The 23,480-nt window shown below is 41.9% G+C and overlaps 1 protein-coding gene across 2 annotated transcripts in view; it reads left to right on the top strand.

Annotated features, from left to right (window-relative positions):
- ABCB28 (non-intrinsic ABC protein 8) overlaps window positions 1–23,480 on the top strand; it is an 86,735-nt gene that overhangs the window by 30,899 nt on the left and 32,356 nt on the right. For both annotated transcript variants that reach the window (XM_087697697.1, XM_087697696.1), the window contains exons 6-10: window positions 6,038–6,138; window positions 6,221–6,271; window positions 6,372–6,500; window positions 9,103–9,165; window positions 9,300–9,564. In XM_087697697.1, coding sequence (XP_087553823.1) covers window positions 6,038–6,138; window positions 6,221–6,271; window positions 6,372–6,500; window positions 9,103–9,165; window positions 9,300–9,564 — 609 coding nt within the window. The remainder of the gene's footprint in view (window positions 1–6,037; window positions 6,139–6,220; window positions 6,272–6,371; window positions 6,501–9,102; window positions 9,166–9,299; window positions 9,565–23,480) is intronic.

Below are 23,480 nucleotides of genomic sequence, written 5' to 3'. Positions count from 1 at the left end.
CACAGAGTGTACGACCATGACAGAAACACAAAGAGACGGACACAGAGGGAAAAACTCAAACCCTAAACGCAAAACTCGAAACTCAAAACTAAAACCCTAAATACAAAAACTTAAAACTCAAAACTCAAACACAAACAAAAGAAGGGAGAGAGAGAGAATACAACTCTGAAGTGAATGCATTCTGTAAATGAATGTAAGAGTGTACAGTGTGTTCAAGGGCAGGGCAATGCTAGAGTGTGACGTCCACCGGAGATGGATCCCAAGTTTGTGACCACCAGTCGAAGTGTAGGAGTATTGAATAGTTAATGGCAGCAGGCTGGTCATCAAAATGCAGCAGTTTGGAGGCTGAAAACTGGTAAACGTAGCAGTGTACCATCGGTAAGAGGCTGGAAACTGTGCACAGTTTGCTGTAAACAGCAGGCTGAAACAATGTTTGATATGGATGGCAATGATTGGATGATCAGATTGCAGCAGATAATGATGTCGCTAGCAGCTGACGTCAGCATGGATGAAGGCACCAGCAGCAGGAGTAAACACGAATGAAGTGGCAGCAGTCTGGAGGGTTGGACAGCCACGTGGGAGGAGGCTGATAGCTGAAATCTGCACGCGGAGTGAGAAACTTGCACAGGTAGAATAGGGCTGAATGGGGGCAGCTTGTCTATTTATAGATGTGGAAGGGCGCCCCAAAAATTAGGGTTTCCATTGAACTCTCTCGAGCTGCTCCCCTTTTAGGGTTTCCATTGAAGTCTCTCGAACCGCTCCCCGTTTTAGGGTTTTATTTTGAAAGAGCATTTTTTAGTGTGTTTTGGGGCTTTTTAAGAGGCTAATCAGCAAGTAATGCATGTTTTAGCTCAACAGAGGGACCAGTTCTACAGCAGGTGATAGCAGTTTGGAGCTCTCCAGGTGTTGATGACAGCAACCCAAGGTCCTTTTGGTGCAGGTGACAATATACAAAATGGGGCAATAGCCTTTCTAGTGGTCCCAAGGTGTAGATGATAGCTTCCATGGTTGTTTGAGTAGGGTAGCAATAGTTTTTTGGCCTTTCTCGTGATGAAACTGTGAAATTTCTCTCCTTAGCATTCCTTCTTATCCTACAGCCATCTCTTCATAGTAGAAATTAGGGTTGTATAGCTACTTGGGTATGCTTGCTCAGAATTGAGAGCCTGGGACTTCAATTTCAGCAGTTGAAATTAAAGAATTTCAGGCAAGAGAGATTGGAATGTTGTGGCTTGCTTTTGGGGCCATTTCTTAGCCATTGGAGACCATTTTGATGAAGGCGGTTGCATATTTCTAACTAGGGGAAGTTGATGACTGCGGTTGATGTACTTTCTTCTAAATATTATAGCCTTTGATACTCCATTTGTTGTTGAGAATCCATTGGGATTGGAAAACTAGGTCAACAGCTCAATTTTACTAAACTCTCGCGACATCTCTAAATTTTCTCTCTCTATAGCTGTCTCTCTCTTTCTCTGGTCGTTTCCCAGCTTTGCGCCAAGTTTTACAGCAAGCCAATCATTGGAGGTGGAGATTTTGGGGGAATCTATGCTGTAAACCCTAATTTATAGCAAAAATTAGGGTTTGACAACCACCTTGGGAAGCATTCTCATATTTGAAGGTTTTAGGCTTGAATTTTTAGAGCTGAAATTAGTGTAGTTTAGGAAGATTCAAGAGGCCAGCCAGCCAACATTGAATTTGGGGCTAATTTATTTCCCAAGGAGCATTGGTAAAGGCCAATCCCGTAGCAAATCAAGGGGCAAATTGATATGAAGGCTTGCTAGCCATTTATGATAGCAAGAGACACTTGGATTAGTGGAGGAGGCTGAAGAATCTTAGTTGTACTCCATCCATTTGCAATACAAGTTAAAGAAATACTGCAAGGGGTGCCAAGTTTTGGGGCCAACATGTTGTCCAATGTCCAAGATTAAGTGGGTGGTAACATTTGCATTTTCAGTTTATGTGAACTTAATGCTTGCTGTGATTGTTGGTTAATTAGGTCATTACCACCCTCTCCGAGGAGGAAGGTTGGTTTCAAGCTCTCATCCACATATACAAGATGCAATACCTCCACAGGCTTCTACATCCCCCTCCAGACTGAAAAGGTGCAGAAATATATTACAAACTTAAGAAACATGGTAGTATTGGTTGAGGCAACTCCATCATTGATTGGATCCACAATCCATATAGCCATGGCACCTGATTAGTCGTGCTCAATACTCATGCAACAGGGAGATTCTTCCAAGGAAATATAAGAAATGTCTTTTTTCAGCATTTTTCCAGACTTAGCAAGGTCCTTAATGGGTCACTGCACCTTTATGTCTGTAGACCCTTATAAGGAAGAGAGCTTTTTAAACCCCCTGGATTACTCCACGATCCAGACAAGAGAAACACCTTATTATCTGCATGTGACACTTGCTCCCTTCTTGTCATTAGCAATAAGTTTTACTAAAATTGTTCATTTTATTTGAGTGTTGGTAGGACAAAAGGCCAACCAAACTCTATAAAAAGAGCAAGGGGAACGGTAACCTCAATCCCTTTTAAGCCACCATTGTGCCTTAGTGCCATCATCTTGATTCAACACCTGGCTTCTCAGCTTTGCTGCTTTGGTGACCTTTCCTACTGCTGCACATTACTGTCTTGCCCTGAAACACAGGTTGTAGCAGCCTATTGTCAGCTCTAGGTTATTACCCTGGTCCCAATTGCTCCAGCCTTCGACGCTATTGCCACTGAAACCAGCCTTCCTTCTTGGATAGGGTGGTTTAACCTAATTAAGCACTTAATTACAGTAATCAGCAAATGAACATAAACTGAAATGCTCACTTTACCTTCATAAACTTGGACAATGGACGCCCTGTTGGCCCTAAAATTGGCACCCCTTTCGGTATTTCTTTAATTTCAATTGCTGATGGATAAATTACAAGCCGAGATTTCACGATCTTCTTGGCTGATTCAAAAGCCCCTTGCTGTTCTAGTAATCAGCAAAGCATTCGGGCAAATTGCCCCTTGATTTTCACCCAGGACTTGCTCTAATGGAACCCCAACTGGTCAAATGCTGCCCCAAATTCACAATAGATGGGCTGGCATCTGAAATCCTCACAATTCCATGAATTTCTAGTGCTGATTTCAGTGTACAATGCCTTTGACTGATGGCACGGGTCCCAAGGTGGCTGCTAAACCCTAATTACTGCTGTAATTTAGGGTTTACAGCAGTAAACTCTCTGCTGTCCACCATATTTGGCTATACTCTGCTACCAATGGCTGAGAATTGCTAAGAATGCTTGAGCATAGACTGGAGGAGATGAGAGAATGCTGTAGAGAGAGAGAAAAGCAGCTGAAATGTATCTTTTGATTCATAGCTCTGATGACAAATCTGATGGCACCAACAGCTTCAAAAGGGGGGTAAAACACTAGCTTAGCTGGCGAGCCCTCCTCTTCTACTATCGCCTCTCTTGAGGCGGAAGAGAAATCCTGCTGCCCCCTGTCCTGTCGCGGCGCGCGATCAGTCGTCGTCGCCTCTCAAAACCAAATCTGATCACCTCCTCTCCCTCTACCAAGCTCCGAACGGCTGCAATTCAGCTTCCACCACCCTCCAATAGCCTTCTCCCTAGTTGCATGGGAAAGTTTTGCCAAGTGGCAGCCTTTCTAATGCATTTTCAGCCATTAAATTAATTTTTCAGAATTAATTAATTCTGAAAATTAATTTCAGCCCTTTTGACCCTACCCAAAACTAAACATGCCCGTCTGTAATGAAATTGGCTAGGCCATTTGCAACTTGGAGTGGTTCCCAATCTCTGTTGACCCTTAGACTAGCATTAATTAATTAATTAATGCTAGTTCCTAGTGTCACCACTGACACTTAATGGCCAAACAATTGTCCTAGGGTCCAACCTGGCACCAACCGACCACCAAAACCCAGTTGGTATAACTTAACACAACTTTTGTCTTTAACACCCCACTGCATCCTCGGGGTCCTTGGCCCGTTCCCATGAAATAACTGCCATGTGCATCACATGTGCTAAACAACCTTGCACATTTGATTAATAACTTAATCAAATGTTACTAGCAAGATTAAAGCATCTCAAAATTTCACGTTCCCGTGATAGGCACACCATTAGACATTGTTGTTCAGACTTGCCTGCTCCAAAATGCAGCCTTGCTGCTTTCCTGACTGCTTTGGCTGCTGTCACCTATTGCCCCAGACATTTACGGTGCTGTATCTGCTGCAAACAAAGGTTTTCCATCTTCACATGTCATCGTTTCAGTGCCATATTACTTCATTTTAAGTCCTTTGCTGCTGTGCAGCTGCCCAACATGAAAATGCTGATTTGCAATGCAGTTCAAACATTGAGTGACTCGATGCTTGCTCACATTGAGGATCCACACAACTGAACACATTTAATCCTACTGTTCACAGTCAATTTGACTTAGCATTTAGCCTCTCACAACTTGGACTGCCTCTCTAAGTGATCTTGGCCCCTGCACTTCACCCTTTGCTTCAAGCCTTTCCCCTTGGTTCGGCTGTTTCAGTACAGTTGGTATTGGTCCTATCACTGAATGTGGATTCACTGTATCTCATACCTTGCTTGTGCAGAGTTTCCTATATTCATTCTTCCATTTTCATTCCTTTTATCTTAGGATTGAGGAGGAGTTAGTATTCTTTGTGCATTTTGTTAGAGGGTCCTCAAAGTCCGTGGCATCATCTGTTGCTGCGAGAGTCTTGCAGCAAAACACAGGTTTTAGCAGCCCATGGCTAGCTTTGGGAGACCTTTGCAACTGCTCCAGACATCCACCCTACTGCTATGTTATTAGATCTACTCCAAGTGCTCATAAGATATCCAGGTGGTTGTTGCTGCCCCAAAATGCAGCTTCTTCAGCTTGCCATGTCATGGCATCTGTGTCGTTTGCTGCCCCTAACAGGCTTGCTACTGTGCTGCTGACTCATTTCACAAATTTTCATCTTGCCACCTCATCATTTCTGCTTTAGACTGCTGCATTACATTGCTGTTTGCAGCAACTTCAACTCAGTTTTCATCCCTACATAGCCGGGCCTTCCTCTCTGAGTGTCCCTAGCTCATGTGCTCTGCCCTTTTGCTTCAGGCCTGCACCCTTGTTTCAGCTTCACTAGTGGTTAACACCAGTCCTACTCCTTAGTGTGCTTCATTGTGTTACATACCTTGCTTCTGTAGAGATTCTAAATTGTTCTTCCATTTTTATTCTGTAGAGTTTCAAGCCTTGGCAAACACATGAAGGGCAAGCCACAAAGATGTTTCCACATGCTAGTGCATTGACCATCAAAAATATGTCCTCATGGGTGTGTGTCACTCTTGTTTGTTGAGTGTCTGTCTATGTGATGTGCATCCCATATCTACGACTGACACCAACAGTGGGTACGGACACCCTGATCTTGCATAGGCCAAAACCTTAAATAATGTAGAATGGATAAGCTCCTAGCATTACCCACTGGGTCAATAGTTGGAAGGGTAAGAGGGGCAAACAGTGGATAAAATTGGTATCGGGGAAAAAAAGGCCTGGGGGGTTGGGGGTGGCAAAGTGTGAAATGGTAAGAAAAAGATAGAAGGTGAATAGGGAAGGCAAGCCTCAAGCAGATGGCAAGTGAAGGTGGGAGAGGAGGGCAATAGGATGAACTGATGGAAGGTGTGCCATGGCATGTCTATATTGGATATCATTGAAAGACATTACTGCTTATCAGCTCATCCTAGACCCCATTGTGTGCAGCAACCTCATATTTCAAGAAGCCATCAAAACAAATGTCCAGGTAAGTGTGCACATTTTTATTTAGGGATCTTTGCCACAAATAACTTTCTATAATTCACCAGCATTCCATATTATTTATGAGTGGTGCCAACATATGATAAGACTCTTGATACATGTTGCCTTTGCAAAGCTAACATTCAGGCATTCTTCTCTTAACAAAATACATTTGTAGTATTCTGATCCGATCTTCCTCTTCATTTGCATATAGGTTTCAGAAAAAGTAGTGTCATATCCTCATAAAAAATTTTGAACTTTTTTTGTTCAGCTGTGTATAAGCGGAGTACTCTTCCTGTTTTCAAGTCTCATGGTATGGCACAGGGTCGAATTAATGAGTGGGCTAGTGAAACATTTTCTGCCATACGCACAGTAAGCTGATACTTCATCTTTTATGTGAGCGAATTACATAATCAATATATTGTTGTATCTAATTTTATTACTCACTTTAAAGGTTCGCTCTTTTGGTGGAGAAAGAAGGCAGATAGCTGTTTTTGACAAGCAGGTTCTTGATTTGGATACTTTGAGTCTATCTTGTACTTAATGTCTCAATGTAGGTGTGCTAATGCATTGTAAGCTCATCCCTAACGAAGTTTACCTTGTAGGTGCAAGCATATCAAAAAAGTGGAACAAAACTTGGTTGGCTCAAGTCAATGAATGAATCATGGACACGCATAGTCATATATGTTTCTTTGATGGCTTTATACGTTCTTGGTGGAATTAAAGTGAAGTCAGTAAGTAGCTTCTTGACAATGGTTTAAGACAATAAAATTTGAAATGTGGTTTTGTGTAAAGTGGGAATCCTTTTCAGTGCATGTAAAATGCGCTTTAACTTAGAGGGCCATGCTTGTTGATATTGGTATTAGTTGTGTCAGCACAAGACATAGAAAAGGATGTTGTGTGAATCTAAGGAAAAGACATAGAAAAGGATGAAAAGTTTGTTTACAGTTCACTTGCTTTCAATCACTATTGGAATTTGGATGAACATGTTTCCGGAAGATTCATCAAAGGCAGTTCCACCTAAGAGACAAGTTGATCATCCTGGGGCTAAACCTATAAGCAAACTGTCTTATATGCTTAGCCAAATGTTAAGGTGCCTAAATCCCATGTAAGGCCTCTGGCTCACGCACTTTGAATCACCCTGTAATTCCTTCCATCTACTTTTGAGAGTGTGAATGGTCTTTGTTTTGTGGTCCACTTTGCTTGAGAGGAGTCAGAAGTGGGGATGATTCTTGGCTCCTAACCTGATGCATGAAAGGCTATACTTCTTGGAAAGTCCTCATATTCACAAAGAGGTCCTCTGTGACTCCCATGCTGCTGCTCCCTAGATCACTATTATCTTGCTGTATGTTTCCTAGAAGACCATTGTTGAGGGTTCTTCTTCCACAACCTAATCCCTAGAATGCAATGCATCTGAGCCTCCTTTGTTGTATCACTTCTCGAACAAGACATTGGTGGTTTACCAAATCAAGTCCCTACAATAAGACCTCTATGCACCAATACACAATAAATTTGTGATCTTTCTTGGCCTAAAGCTGTCCTCCGATGTCTTCCAAAAATCTGTAAGAATGGGATAATAAATGCCATGCCTAAACCAATGCTGAGTGGCTGTGCCAATCGTCATAATTGTGCTTCTTGGAATCCTCCTTCCTGCTAACCTAGTTGTGTACTGAAAGAAAGGAATATCTGGAATCTTGAAAGGGGCCTGTCCAAACCCATTTCTTGGATTCCAATCAAGTTTGTGAAAGGATATCCTTCGATATACCCAAAATCTCCACTCCTCATGTCCACAAGCTGGATCCATTATTTTTATCAAATGTGTATGATTGTAAATGTATGACAAACATATGAAATCTGGAGTACGATATCCTATTTCAGACTTGACCATTTTTGGGGGGAAAAATGACTGAAAAAAGCACAAAAACTTGATGATTTTATGAAAAGGTTACCTGCCTGTAGGCAGCATGACATGATAGCTGCCTGCCATTATTGCATTGATTGTGTCTTAACTTAAATGACTGGAAATCAGAGTCAGAATTCTATTTGGCAGTTCAATTTTGTGTCTTGATCATTGAATGCCTTACTGATAGTGACTATTTTGTAGAATCTAAAGTTATTGAAATGCTGAAATTCTAGTTTTCATTCAGTGTGTTAGCTTAGTTACTCAGTTTGGTATAATATACTATTTACTATTTTGATTTTCACAATGTGAAAGTGTATAATATACTAGATTTAGATACATTTTTACTGTTCTGAAAAATTAAAATTAGGGTAATGTATGATTCAGCCCTAGGGCCTGAAGCGGCCATTTTATAGATCTTCAGGATGTAACCAAGACCCTTTTAAGGATTTGCATAGAGATCATCCATAGTGTCTGCAGGAGATGGGAGAGGATGCAGGGAGGCTTTGAGAGGATGAGTAGGAGGAGAGAGGCTGTCATGCGGACCTGGGACTCAGCCAAATTTTTCCATATGGCCCCTCAAATGGTTTGGCATTATAGCCCACTAGATTGGTTGTTCGTGCAACCCTTGTATTTGTAACGCACTAAGACACACTTCTTGTATTTTGTATTCTACCTTAGGCGGATTTTCTCCAAGGTGTTATTATTGGACTTTTCTTTTCTCGGAAAAAAAAAGATCTGAAGGCAAGCTTGTGAACAAAATCTTTTGTCTTTTGTTGTGTCTACTCTATCTCATCCGTCATTGCTTTAGTTCTCTTGAGCAGGGAATCCCTCACAGCCTATTGGAGTCCTTTGAATGCCAATTCTTGGTGTTCCCATGACTGCCATGTTGTTTGGAGTTCTGTGTTTAGCATGATGGTCTTTGCTTGTCCTTGCACAAGTACTAGTTATAGGCTGTAGCTCTGCTGCATGCTTATTGAGGGTTCTTTGTGCTCCCGGAGTTTCCTTTGGACTTTATATCTGACTACTTTGCTCTTCTAGATTTTCCTTTAAGTTGTGTATTTCTTGTGCTGCTTCCATGATTTCCTTGGATGCTTTCTTCTTGTTTTCTTGGTGCTGGGACTTCTCTTCATCTTGCAACCTTTGAGCTTCTTGGTGCTTTTTATCAGATAGCTTTTTTCGGAAATATTATTCTAGGGAATCACCTACATGAGATGTTTGGACTGGTTTGTAAAGCTATGCAATGTCTTTAAGTTTGACCTTCATGTTTCAGCCAGGATGAGTTTTAAGTAGAGTTTTTCCTCTTTTAAGAAAAGTTAAAAAAAACTTGGGGCAAGGTGAATGTTATAACTCAAAAAATAGTAGTCTCTATCTGTTTATTATCCATTGGTCAGTTTTATTCACTTTCATTAGTAATTGCTTGTGTGTCAATGCAGGGTCAACTTCCTGTTGGTATCATGGTTTCATTCATTGGATACACATTCACATTGACTTTTGCTGTAAGTGATTCCTAAATATTGAGCATATTTCTAATGGTGCAATGCAGCATTCACTTCAGGGTTTCATATGGGGCTGGTGTTTTGTTTTGAGAGGAAAGAAAAAGAGTTTGATGAGCATTGTAATGCCTTTACAGGTCCAAGGAGTAGTTAACACATTAGGGGATGTTCGTGCAGTCTTAGCAGCAATTGATCGTGTCAATTCCATAATTGCAGATACTGAAGTGGATCAGTCACTTGCTTATGGCTTAGAGAGAGATGTAAGGGGTGAGCTGCAGAGCACAAGAAAGTGCTCTGAAGCTATAGAAAGTGGATCTGCTATCAGAAATCCGGTGGTTGATGAGGCTTTACCTATAAAAACTGCATGTGAACTTGCATGGATTGGTAATGTTGCACTCGAAGGTGAGACTTTATAAACTCTTTATTAGTTTTTCTAATACTGTGGATGCAGCTTTTGGAAATCTCTAACAGAGAAGAATCCTTATTATTGATTGGACATCAGGTGCATGATTGAATGGTCGAAAAAGGATCCACCTTTTTTTTTGTTTTTTTTTTTGGGGGGGGGGGGTGTGGAGGGGTGTTGTAGAGACACGTTTTCTTAGGTTCATAGAATGTTATCTTCTGCATTACGTTTGATAAGAAACTTATTCTTGGTAACTTTTTACTGACTGCGAAGTCTTTGATTTGTTTGTGATGGGGATTCACATATTTCCTGCAAGGTAACCCATACCAGTCTTATTTCTGTTATATGCACTCAACCAATTACTTCCTCAAGTCAATATAGACAACTGTTTACAAACCCTGAAGATGATGGACGGGCTTTGATAATCACGTGGATGTTGAATCACCTTTGATATATCTGATATGTGGATTTTGATATCCTAAAGTAGCAGTGAACTTCCAAACAGGAGTCATTTTGCCAAAATTTAGTGACTGTAGCTCTAATTTACCAAATTTTAGTTGCAGCCTAGATCCTATGCATGATGTAGACTCTGACATTATGCTAGGAGCACATGTGACTGCAGACACTTTCCATCCAGCTTACTTGCACAGAAAGTTTTCAAAATCATAGGCTAATCCATGCTCAATGAAAGTTAGAATCAAACATAAATCTCAATAACTGTTTATGTTAGAATTACTTGGATGTGCACCTGCACACTTTGCTGATCAGAGTCTCACACACTTTATTCTGTGGGAAATTATTGTCTTCGATGTCAAGATACAAAGTGGCTGAACTGGTATAGGATATCTTCTAAATTAGATGTAGCTCCCAGAAATAGCAGGGTCCACAAGTGCACTCAGGAAAGGAAAGTGGTATACATATGCCTTAGAGAATATCCAAAGAGCCGAAACAACTTGTCAAACCAAAAAGAAAGGACAAAATTCTGAGAGGAGAATACAAAAAGCCCTACCAATGAGGATAGCTCTAAAGAACATGTTAAGAGTTCTCATTTAAAGCACCTCAGTCCATTTCTATGAGAAGTAGCAGGAGAAAGCTTTCTGATGGATAACATAGAAGCCAAAGGAATACAGATGCACACATCTTGATAAAAAGAGCCACCCCTTAAGTGGAAATTTGTTGGCCTAAACTTTAGGCAGCCCTCGATGCCACTTAACAATAGAATTTGTATGATGCCCCAGGGAATTAGCATGTTTTGTATCTATGGAGAAGACTGCAGGATATGTATTCTATGGGTTGTCTTGTCTTAGTCTGTTCCATTGTACGAAAAGCTCCAATCTTGCAAATCTATCTTGACTTCAATAGAAGAACTTGCTGAAAGGGCTCAATGGTATTCCATATAACTTTGAAAGAGGTCTGATGACCCAGATCATTCATTCTTTGAGCTTGAGAAAAGTCATAACTATACCTTGAGGAGTGAGAACATCGTTCACTCTAAAAATGTTGCACACTGCTAAAATATAAGCCTTTCTCATTTCGACAACAGCCAAAGGAGGATCAAAAACTTTGTTCCAATATAAATTCTCCATGTTAAGTGAATTACCTCTAGCATCAGTCCTACCTATCCATTTGATTTGGGAAAGTGCTTTGTTCTAGCTGGGTTTCGATTGGACTCCATTATCATAAACATAAGTGTAAAGAAATCCTCATCTATAGATAACAAATACAATTGTATGACAAAGCACAGATTGATAAAGAACATGAGTAGGGTTAGGGTAACTTTAGCGACAATGAACATAGGAGAAGAAAGTGAATGAATGTTGAATATATGAGGATGCTCAATGCAGCAAACACATTATGCAAAGGTGAAATATCGAGCCCTGAACTCCCGCATCTCAATGACTAGGGCAAATAGTACGAGCTGAAGAGTGTGTCATTCTTTGATGGACCCGAAATGCAGAAGATAGGGTCCAAAGATGTCTGGCAGCAACAAACACAGCAATAGGAAGCCGGATCAGTGATTGATAGACACGCAGCAGACAGTGGAATTCAGTTTGGAGATGAATTTGATGTCTTCAACACCAAAACACAGCTGTCTTGATGATGTGGCAGGCTGTACTGACAGGCCAGACTGTGAATGCAGCAATAAATGCTGTCACAAACAGCAGGTGACAGCTGTAGATGGTCAGATGCACGATCAGGAAGTGCAAGGTATGATGTGCCATTAGGTGATTGTGAAGGATGCTAGACTAGGGAGCACTCTAGGTGATGAACATAAAGTCAAGGAGGTGATGCCAGGTATGGGATGATGATGTTAGGGTGATGGGAGCACTCCAAGCAGCCAAATGCAAGGGGAATGACAGCCTATGATGATGTCAAGGTGTGGAAGATGGTTGCCATGCTGTGGAAGGAGGATGGGTGTCCACCATGAACCACAATGTTCTCTTGAAGGGGTGTGAGGGTAGTGAAGAGGCAAGAGGGAGAGTGTCAGAGTGATGGAAGAAGAGGGGTGAAGAATGACTAAAGTGGTGAAGAACAAATGAAGTGGTGAAGAATGAATGAAGTGATGGCCTATTTATAGGCCTAAGTTGTCTAGAATGGCGCACCATAGAGTGGGCACTCACTAACGAAATGACCAGAATGTGGACACCAGCCCATTTTGGGGCTATTAGTGCGAAACCTTAACTGAAGTGGGGAAACTGAAGATGTGGTTTCTCAATAGTGGGTAGCTTGTCTATCTATAGATGGATGGGTCTCCCCAAATTAGGGTTTGGCTTATGTGACACAGGCACTCTCTGTGATCACGTTTCTTTTTAATAAAAAATTAGTAATTTTCAGTTTTGGGGCTGTAATTAAGAGCTAATCAAGCTACTGTGAATGCGGTGGATTTAGAGCAACCACTCTTTGATCGAACAAGGATAAATATGTACATATACATGTTTATAAGAATAGAGTGCCAGTGCATGGGATAATGCAAAGGGCAATGCAAAATGTTATGCTCATTCAAAATGCTATGCGATAGTGCCACTTGGACAATACCCTCATTGGGGAATTGTTCACTTGCTCAAGTGCCCTTTTACAATGATAGTCATCTTGATGGTGTAGATGATGATACAATAATACAAAAATAATAATACCAATAAAGCAATTTGCAATCAAAATCTTGTCACCACCAAGAGAATAAGGCTGTGGCCTCTCAAAGTGGAAGGAAAAGCAAGAGGGAACTCCCTCTTTCCATTAATTTGAAATAGAAGGGGAGGAAGCACTCACGTTGAGTAGTGGTAGCAAATATTGAAGGATCAGCCAGCTTGGTTAGGATGTCTATAAAGTTGTTTGATGATGACACAAGCTCTAGGTAGATAATGCCTAGCTCAACATGCTCTCTAGTGAAGTGGTAATTTATGCCAATGTGCCTCATCCATAGAGTGGTGATGTGGTTACTAGCTAGTGTGATAGCACTTTGGTTGTCATAGAGGATGACGGTTGGTGTCGCAGATGGGAAATGAAGTGCCACCACTAAGCCCCTCATGTATACAACCTTTGTGGCACAATTGAAAAGATCTTGACACATTGTCTCAATGGTGGAAGTAGCCATCGTCTCTTGCTTACAGCATGACCATGCAATGGGAGCTGTGCCGCCCAAAGAGTAGATGTAGCCCCCATGGGAATGCCAAGTGTCAGGATCTCTTGCCTTGTCGGAATCCTTATAACCCTGCAAATCCAAACCATGATCGTAAGTGCAACAAAGACATTGAGTAAGCTAAATATGGCCTACTATGAATCAACCAGAGTAGTTTTCTTACAATAGATCTATATGTTAGCAGTCCAAACAATTCATGTGTGAGTCTGTTGGGTATGGCTAGGCGTTTTAGGGATTTTATTATGGCATTTATGATGCTTATTTGGGGCATTTTATGCTGGCCGAATAGCATTAAATGATGGCCGACCTGCTCCTATTTTGGCATTGTTTTCTCCTATTTACACTAGGCTCCCTCATTCAGACATATCATCACCTATAGGTTCTGTGGAGAGAGAGGGAGCCGGTGCCATGCCCACAAGCTAGTGACTCATTGTTGTACGTGTCATTCTCATGTTTAGTATATGGATTCCATTTCCCGATCATTCTTTTGAGTTCTCTTCTTTGTAGAGTTCTTCTGTGTTCTTCTCTTATGTCCTTGTGTTCAGCAATTTATTTCAGCGTTTGATTATGCTTCCAATGCTGCATCCACTTCTGACATGGTATTAGATTTCAGGATCTATGCTCTTGTTGTCTTATTCTGTTGATTTCAGGTCTTCATCAACCCTTTGCTGATCTGGCGATTGTTGATTGCTGTCATTGCATTGTTCCCCACCTTTTGGAGGCTGTGTTTTGGTCTTAGTTGTTTGTGTTTTCCAATTATAAAATTATTTTCTTGCTGATTAATCTCTGTTTTCATCGACAGCTCTTGGATTTACAGCATTTAATGCTTCTCAAGACTGGGCGACAACATCTTCTGATATTTGACAGTGTTTGGTGGCTGTATTTCATCTTTTGCAGTCGATTTTTGTGATCAGATTGTGTCCACTGCTTGTGAACTTTGTTTTTGTGTAGTTTGTGCTGTTGGCTGGCTGTACTCTCTCTCTCTCTCTTTCTCCTTCTTTCCTTCCTTTATTTTGTCTTTCTGTACTCTCCAAATGGCACCTCCTTGTTGTTCCACTGATGATAAATGACATGGCCCTGATTATCTCATGTGGAGTGCTGTTACAAAAGCTTGCTTTGTGTAGAAGTGGTTATGGTATGTTGTGTGTGGAGCTTGTGAGTATCCTGTTCGTCCTACTCCTCTTCTAGCATATTTTGACAAGGAAATCTATGAAGAAGCTGTGCTCGTAAGGGATATTGATGATGCTTGTGATATTTAGCTCTTCTTCTTTGCATCTCCCAAGAGATTCTTTTGGCAATCACCGCCTGCAAGACTTCTTCTGTGATTTGGATGAAGCTTCAGATGTTGTAGAAGGCTCCTTCGCCTTTACTGTTTATGGATAGCTCTAGCAGATGAAGTTCGAGCTGATGGATGCTATTCAATCTTTCTTACTTTGTGTCATGTAGGTGCAGAACCAATTGACACACGCAGTGTATCCTTCGAGAGGCCCATCTTATGGAGACTGTACTCTACAAGCTGCCTTCGGAGTTTGATGGAGTGGCCAATGCTTTGAGGGCTCATACGTCATCTACACGTGTTAGTTTTCTACAGATGTCCTTGATGTTGCTTGAGCATGAGACATCTTTACAGTTACAAGGGAGGCTTCTATCACAGTTTGGTGGTTTCAATGAGGATTTTAAGGCTTTAGAGAGGGAGGATATGAAGAAGTTGAAGGCCCATTGTTACCATTGTGGTAAGAAGGGATGTTTGCGGAAGGATTGCAAAGGGTTAGCGGCTTCAAGGAAGAAGACGGAGACGCGAAGAAAAAACACGATACGGACTCCTCCATAGAGTAATCCTCTTCCACGAACTCTGATTTTGTTCCTTTGGTCAAGGCGAGGTCCAAGGCACGGAAGGGATTGGCTTCTTTCGACCCAGGGATGAGCTTGGATGGTCCTTGCTCTGTTGCTTTCTAGTACAAATGATGCAGTCATCCCTCACAACTCTCTAGTGTGAGAGAGAGGGAGTGTGAAAGGGTGAGGTGGGCCAGTGAGCCTCATCTATATAGGTATACAGGTGCACAGGTTCTAGAGAGAGGGATATTCTTAACACATTGATTGAAGTTTGACAGGCTTAAATCTAGGTTCATGATGGGTTGTTACTTGACAGAGAGCGGGATTGGCTTCTAGTCTGAGCTTACATGAGGAAATGCTTTGGAGGTCTTGGCCAAAGGCGGGGAATCCATGGTCATGTATGTTTAGTGGGATTTTTGACATGATGGTCTTGTATGCTACAATGAGATATTGATGACAGAAACAAAGACTGCTATGTTTCTTCTCTATTTTTTGGAGTTGGTACGATCAACATCGATATCAAGTTCTCTCAGAGGCACCTTGGTGGTGGCTTGATCACCTACTACTTGGATATCCATGGTTCTATTTTGGTGGTTCTTTATTGTATGGTCTATGATAAGTCATTATTATTGTATCTGATGGGTTTTCACTCATGCCTATGCTCATAAAGGAGTGTCAGTGTGATCAATAGGACACTCCGACACTTTTTACTCTCGGTGCGAGAGGTTTTTTCCATTAGACTTATTGTCTTCTTTCGTATGTGCTTATGTCACATACTTACGGGCACTTATCGTGTTCGGGGGTGAACACCCCCTACAACCCTAAGGCGTAAGGGTTGTACTTTGTACTTTCAGATTACACTCCTTCAGTCTATTGCATTGGGTGTTGTGCTTCACTCTCCACACTGCTTACTACACTCTTAGCTGAGCTTCAATCCTCTCTCCATCTCACACTAGGTATCAGAGCTGAGGTTCTGCTCAGTTAAGCTCTACTTAGCCTCCAAAAGTCTCGGCTCATTACAGCTTTGCCTCACCAGCAGTGCCTCAGTGGAAGACTGCTAGTGCCGCTTGCAGCAGCTCGTCAAGTGCCCGATTGTCTTTAGTCCAATGCTGCACTTGCCAACTCAGCCCCCTGACGCCAGCTCGCCTGGCAGCACCACTGTCCAGCCATATCCGCCTTTGACATGCCTAGGATACACCCGCTAGGCTACCTCTGACGACACCTGCAGTCGCCTGCAGCCTCTGACGACCACCAACGCCTGGCTCGATTGGCTTCCTTATTGCGACTTGAGTGCTGTCTGTGCCACGCTTGCCTCCTGTGCTGCGTCTGTCTGGGAACACAACCAGCCTGCGTCCACCTGCCTGGACCTTAGGCACTCGCCGCCCACACCTTGTGCCACGTCTACCTGCGCCGCCTGTCCCCACCTGCGCCTGTACTTGCGCTTGTGCTTGTATCTGTGCCCGCCTGTACTCAGCTACCAGCCAGCTCGCCTGGAAGTGCCGCCTGCATCTGTACCTGCGCTTGTGGCCACCAACTTGACTGGTCGATTGATTTCAGAGGTTAATTTTTTTTTTTTTTCCTTTTTACTCCAGATTCATCTTTGGAAAAGGGGCTTTTGCCCAACAAGTACAAGGATCTGCATATGTGTCTGAGATACGGTTGATGCAAATTTCTAGGCAAATTTATTAAAAATTTTGGGGCTTTTGAGTTTTTTGAAGACATTGGCACATGTACTACAGTCTTAGTCAGAGATAGACGGTTTTGGACAATTTTGGGGTTTTTGCTCATACAGTGTTGCTGAACATTGAATGCACCTTGGACTGCATGCATTACAGACAGTTTTGACATTGTAACTGTGTACCTCAGTGTACTAATTGCAGCAAGCTATTTGCTGTAATTTCTGGAAATTTTGGAGATTTTCAGGTTATTCTAGCTTGGACATTGCTCTTTTGCCTTCTTTTGGTATTGATTATCATGGCAAATTAGGAAGGAGATGTATTTACCTATGTATCCAAAGAGGACAGATTGGATGGTAACAATTACTCACTTTGGTCCTTCATGATGAAGAATGTGCTTGTTGTGAAAAATCTTTGGGATTATGTTAGTGGAGAAGAAGTTATAGGCCCGGAGTTGTGGTTCCTACTACTCCTCCAGGAGGACATGGACAACGAGCACCTTAGCCTGTTCAGCCTGCTCCACTTCAGCCACTTCCCCAAAGATTAGCAGCTCAAAAAGTATGGGATACATGGGATGCATAGGCTTTGTTGCTAATTGCATCGGCAGTTCAGTGGTCCATCATCCCCCACATTTGTTCGGAAGCTTCTTCACGAGAAGCTTGGCTAACTTTGGAGCAGATGTTTGCTGGTAAGAATGAGACCCGCATCTCTTTCTTAAAGAAAGAGCTTGAAACATTGAAGATGGATGAGGGTGATTCTATGTAGGATCACTTGAACAAAATTCAGAACTTGCGCAAGCAACTTATGAATGTCGATGAGTACTATTTAGATGCACAGCTGATATCTACTACATTGGACTCATTATCTCCTTCGTACTTGGCTTTTCACACTACCCTAAACCTCACAATGAGGATAGCCCCACAACCTATTTTCTTTCTTCAGTTAGTTAGTTTGCTTCTAGAGGAGGAGCAAACAAGAAGAAATAGTGGTGTGGATGTCGTAGCCTCTGAGCAGGCTTTTATGGCTAGACAGAAGGGCAAAGGAAGCCAAGTAAAGAATGCTCTGCAGAGCTCTGGGACTTTTAGGCACCTCACAGGGAAGTAAAAAACAAGGGGGACACGCAAGCCAAAAAGGGCAAATGCCATTATTGCAAGAAGCCAAGCCATTACATCATTGAGTATAGAAAGCGCCTCGTCACAAGGAGAAGAAAAAGAAGTCAGGAATGTCTGTTTTTGATGCTCCTTCCACTACTACTGATTTTGCTTTCTTTGTTGCAGACATAAAGTATTGCTTCTACACATATAGTTATAACACTTCTTAGGCTGATCGAGCATTTAGCTCTACTGAGGATGCAGGCACTTGGTTTTTTGATAGTGGTGCTTCTAGGCACATCACATCTCGCAGAGATTTATTTGCTTCTGTTGGTGCAGCTCCAGTTGGCAAGTTTGTACAATGTGCCAACAATGCATCATACCCTGTTAGAGGTATTGGGGAGATTGTGCTCACAGCCATTGATGGCTCTATTCTCCGCCTACAGGATGCTTTGTTTGTGCCCAGTATAAAGAAGAATTTGCTCTCTATTTCTTCTTTGGCACGTTGTGGATTGTACGTTACATTTGATGATGACAGATGCATGGTGAGAGACAAAGAACACATGACTTTGGTCTTGACTAGCACTTTATGTCATGAGTTATATGAGTTGGATGCTCTTTCAGTTGATCAATCAGCGTACTTGGTATCCACTCTTACTCTTGCTATGATATAGGGGCAGAGTTATGGCATGCTTGTATGGGGCATGTGAACTTTGGTAGCTTGATGCTCTTATAGTGTACACAGATGCTAGATGGATTACCTCTTCTGGAGAGACCTCCTGAGCACTTGTGCGAGGGATGTATTTTGAGGAAAATGCATCGGTTTTCGTTTCCCCGTGATGTTGCTTTTAGAGCCATAGCTAGGTTACAGTTAGTGCATTTACATGTATGTGGGCCTATGCAGACAAAGTCATTGGGAGGATGTTACTATTTTGTGACTTTTATTGATGACTTTACTCGATTCTGTTGGGTCTACTCTTTGGTGAAAAAGTCAAAAGTGTATGATGCATTCTTGGCTTTTGTTGCACTTGTTGAGAACCAATCTGCCTGTAAAATAAAGACTCTCCTTTCGGACAGAGGGGGGGAATATATATCCTCTATGCTGAATTCCTTTTTGGAGCAGAGGGCATTGTTCATTAGTTCACTACTACTTATACTCCATAGCAAAACGGGGTTGCAGAGAATCGGTTACTCATGAAGATGGCCAGATGTATGCTGAAAGCGAAGAGCTTGCCACACAATTTTTGGATAGAAGCCATTATGTGTGCTTCCCATGTTTTGATTAGATGCTCCACCAAAGCATTAAAGAAAATTACACCTTTTGAGGCTTGGAACAGCCGGAACCTTCTGTTGGACACATTTGTACCTTTGGGTGTCTTGCATATGCACACATTCCACAGGTACTTAGAAAAAAGTTGGATAACAAGGCTGTCAAATGCATTTTTGTGGGATATAGTAGTGAGAGCAAAGGCTACAGACTCTATGATCCTGTCTCTAAAAAGGTGTTTGTTAGTAGGGATGTACTATTTGATGAAAAATCAGAATTGTCCCTTGCTGGTTTAGACACATATCAGGCTTCCCGTGATGTATTTGAAGGGCCGATGCCCATTACATTTGGTGATTCAGCTGGAGTTTCAGTAAGTGAACTCAATGTTCAGCGAGCTGCTCCATTGGAAAATGCAGAAAATCAGCCATTGGCTGATCTGAATATTCAGCAAAGTGCTGAAATTGAAATTCAGCAAGAGCTTATGCACAGTTAGGAGGCAAGACAAATGCCTAGATGGTATTTATAGATTATGAAAGATAGTCATTTGGATGTACCCATGGTTGGTTGTACTAAAAGGCAAGCTCGTATGCATGATACTACACATACCATGGAGTTTGTTATGGCAGCAAGCACAATTGATGATGAGGAGCCTGAATGTTTTGAGGATGCATAACAAAGTGTGCATTGGATGGCAGCAATGCAAGCTGAATTGGATTCTTTTACTAAGAATCAAACATGGGATTTAGTGCCTTTGGCCCTTTGGGAAGAAAGCCATTAGAACAAAATGGGTCTACAAGCTGAAACGGAATGCAGATGGATCCATTGACAAATATAAGGCAAAACTTGTAGCTAAAGGCTATGCACAGAAGAAAGGCATTGACTATGAGGAGACATTTGCTCCTACCTCCCGAATGATGACCAAGTCTATGGTTGCTTTGGCTGCCCATTATGGATGGACTGTGCTTTAGTTGGATATTAAAACTGCATTTTTACATGGGGAACTTCATGAGGAAGTATATGTACAACAGCCCATTGGTTTTGCAGTTGAGGGATCCGAACACTTGGTTTGCAAACTGAAAAAGGCTTTATATGGTTTGAAACAAGCTCCCAGAGCTTGGCATGCAAAGATAGATGTCTTTTTGCTCAGCCAAGGATTTATAAACAGCTCATCTGAGTCTACCCTTTATGTATGTAAAGAGGGGAGATCCATGCCAATCATTTGTCTATATGTTGATGATCTTTTGCTTACAGGGACACATGCTGATCAGATTTCAACATTCAAACAAAATTTGCAACAAACTTTTGAAATGTCAGACTTGGGGTCTTTGCATTATTACTTGGGCATTCAGTTCATACATGATGCTAGAGGCATTGGTTTATCACAGTCAAGATACATTGGTAAACTTCTTGAGAGGTTGGCTTGCAGGATTGCAAGCCAGTCTATACACCAATGGAACCTAGACTAAAGCTGTCATTACATGATGACAGTGATTTGTTTGATATACACACATATGCTCCAGCAGTTGGATGTCTTATTTACCTATGCAACACTAGGGGGACGTACAATTTGCAGTTTCAGCCCTGAGCAGATATATGCATCAGTCATGCATGCCACATTGGCAAGCTGTTAGCGTGCCTTTCATTACTTGTAGGGTACTAGATCTCTTGGATTGCTTTATGCCAAGGAGGGACCACTGTAGTTACATGCTTGTAGTGATTCTGATTGGGCTAGTGATTATGATTCACGTCACTCCACTAGTGGCAATTGTTTCTTTCTTGGGTCATCTTGCATATCTTGGCTTAGCAAGAAACAATCCACTGTTGCCACATCGTCATGTGAAGCTGAATACAAGACAGCTTTCACTACCACAGTTGAATGTGTTTGGATTAGACGCTTGCTAGCTGATCTAGATGTATCTGTTACGGAGCCTACTCCTTTGTTCATTGGCAGTTAGAGTCCCATTGCAGTGGCACGGAGCCCAGTGTTTCATGTACGTACGAAACACATTGAGATACATTATCACTTTGCCAGAGAGAGCCTACATGTAGGTGATATCAGCCTTGTCTATTGTCCCACAACCAATAATGTGGCAGACATCTTCATCACAGCTCTTCCTTGTGACAAATTTGAAGCATTTTGCAATGCTTTAAATTTGATCTCCTTTGGTGGCGGATGATCCTTGTACTTTTGATCAATCTTTACTCCAGGTGGGTTTGTTGGGTTTTCACTCACGCTTACGCTCATAGAGGACTGTCAGTGATCAATAGGACATTGGGGCACTTTTTACTTTCGATATGAGAGGTTTTTTCCCCTAGACTTATTGTCTTCTTTTGTATGTGCTTATGTCACACACTTACGGGCACTTATCGTGTTCGTCGGGTGTGAGCACCCCCTACAACCCCAAGGTTTAACGGCTGTACTTTATACTTTCAGATTACACTCTTTTAGTCTATTGCATTGGGCGTTGTGCTTCACTCTCCACCACAGGCATTTATCATGCTTATTTAGGGCAGTTTATGTAGGTTGAGGGCATGGCCACAGGCCATGTTTCATCAATGCAAAACTGTTCAACTAGTTGAAGTGCATGCTTCTATTGAGAGACAAAAATGGAATTCCCAGATCCAACTACCTCCATCCCCAAAAAATAAGACATTTGACCGAGGTCAGTCATCTCAAATGTTGAGCTAAGAAAGGCCTTAATATTTACAATGGTAGCAAATGTTGAGCTTGTAATAAGTAAATCATCAATATACAATAACCTCTTCTAAAGTAGATCCAATATATAAGTTTGGGTAGAAAGAAAACCATAAGTTTTAAGGAACTCATCCATTCTATGGAACCATGATCACAGTGTTTGCTTCAGTTCGTAAAGAGCTTTCCACAAACAAAAGACCTTATCTTTGCGGTCTGCAAAAGAGAATCTGTGTGGCTGCTCCACATGGACTTCCTCCTCTAGATAACCATTTAGAAATGCACTTCTGACGTCCATTTGATAGATCGGCCAACTGTAGTGAGCGGCTAGTGGGACTAACAAGGGGAATGATGCCAAATGCATCGTGGGTGCAAATGGATCCTTATAATCAATACCATATTTTTGTTAAAAACCTTGCACTATAAGGCAACTTTGTATTTATTCAAAGTCCTATTAGCTTTCATTTGGTTCTAAAGATCCACTTAGTCCCAATGACCTTCTTGTGGCCTGGATGATTCACCAAGGCCCAAGTGTCATTTCGGTCAATGCTCTCAAGTTCCTTTTCCATGGCCTCACACCATTGGGAATGCTTTAGAGCCTCATGCCAACTCTCTAGTTGAGAATGTTCTATATAATCTCCCGTAAAGATAGACACAAACGTGGTAGTAGGTGCAAGCGAGGTAGATCTTCTTGGGCCCTCTGGGATGGAATTTGATGAAAGGATCCTTGGATCCCACATGATCTATTGGTACCAACGAGGTGATGTATTCCTAGGAGGCTTGGGTGTGGAAGACTCTATAGGTGGATCAGAAGTGGGCTGGCTTAGATGCACTATCTTTGATGAAGTAGACTAAGGCATTGGCTCGGTGGCCAGTACAGTGGGATGTACTATATCCCTCTCATCAAAAACTATATATTTTTGGGTAATCACCTTGTTCGTCTGAGGATTGAACAAGGGATAGGTTTTTGCCTTGGAGAAGTACTCTACAAAAATGAAGAGATATTTACAGGGATTGAGCTTTCCTATCTATCATCAAGAATGTGTATATAGGCATGACATCCAAAGACTTTGAAGTGGAACTTAAGAGGCGGAGTACCAAAGAATGCCTTGAAGGGGGTCTTATGAGAGACCACCCCAGTCGGCGGGCACCAGTTGAGGATATACACAGATGTGTTAAGAGCCTCAATCCATAGGTGCTAGGGGAGCTTTGCTGCATACAACATAGAGTATGCCATATTCATTGCAGTCTAGTTTCTACGCTCTATGATTCCATTGTGAGAGGGGGAGTTGGTAGAGGAGAGTGGATGAGAGATGTTGTGCTTATACAAGAACTCAGAAAACTCGTGGGAGGTAAATTCACGATTGCTGTCACCCCTTACGGTTTTGATACGATGACCTGTTTGATTTTGTACAAGACACACCCTTGTAGAGAAATATGTAAATGCATTAGATTTATGCTTTAAGAAATACATCCATATATACCTCAAACAGTCATCCATAATTTAAAAAAAAGTACAATGTTGTTGAGAAACATGCGGGATCTAGAGCATGGCAGTGAGTTATGGTGGATGGAAGGAGAAATGTGGACTCATGATGGAGAAGACAAAGACACTGTTTGCTACACACGTAAATTAGGTTCCAAGATTGAGACTTGGACTCATAAACACAATCTTGTGTATGTGGACAATGACATTGACACTTCACTGAAAAGAAAAGA

This window comes from Lygodium microphyllum, chromosome 17, assembly GCF_053477565.2.
Source record: "Lygodium microphyllum isolate KBCC chromosome 17, Lygodium_microphyllum_v1.1.10, whole genome shotgun sequence".
NCBI classification, from domain to species: domain Eukaryota; kingdom Viridiplantae; phylum Streptophyta; class Polypodiopsida; order Schizaeales; family Lygodiaceae; genus Lygodium; species Lygodium microphyllum.
This window is presented reverse-complemented; position numbering and strand designations above follow the sequence as displayed.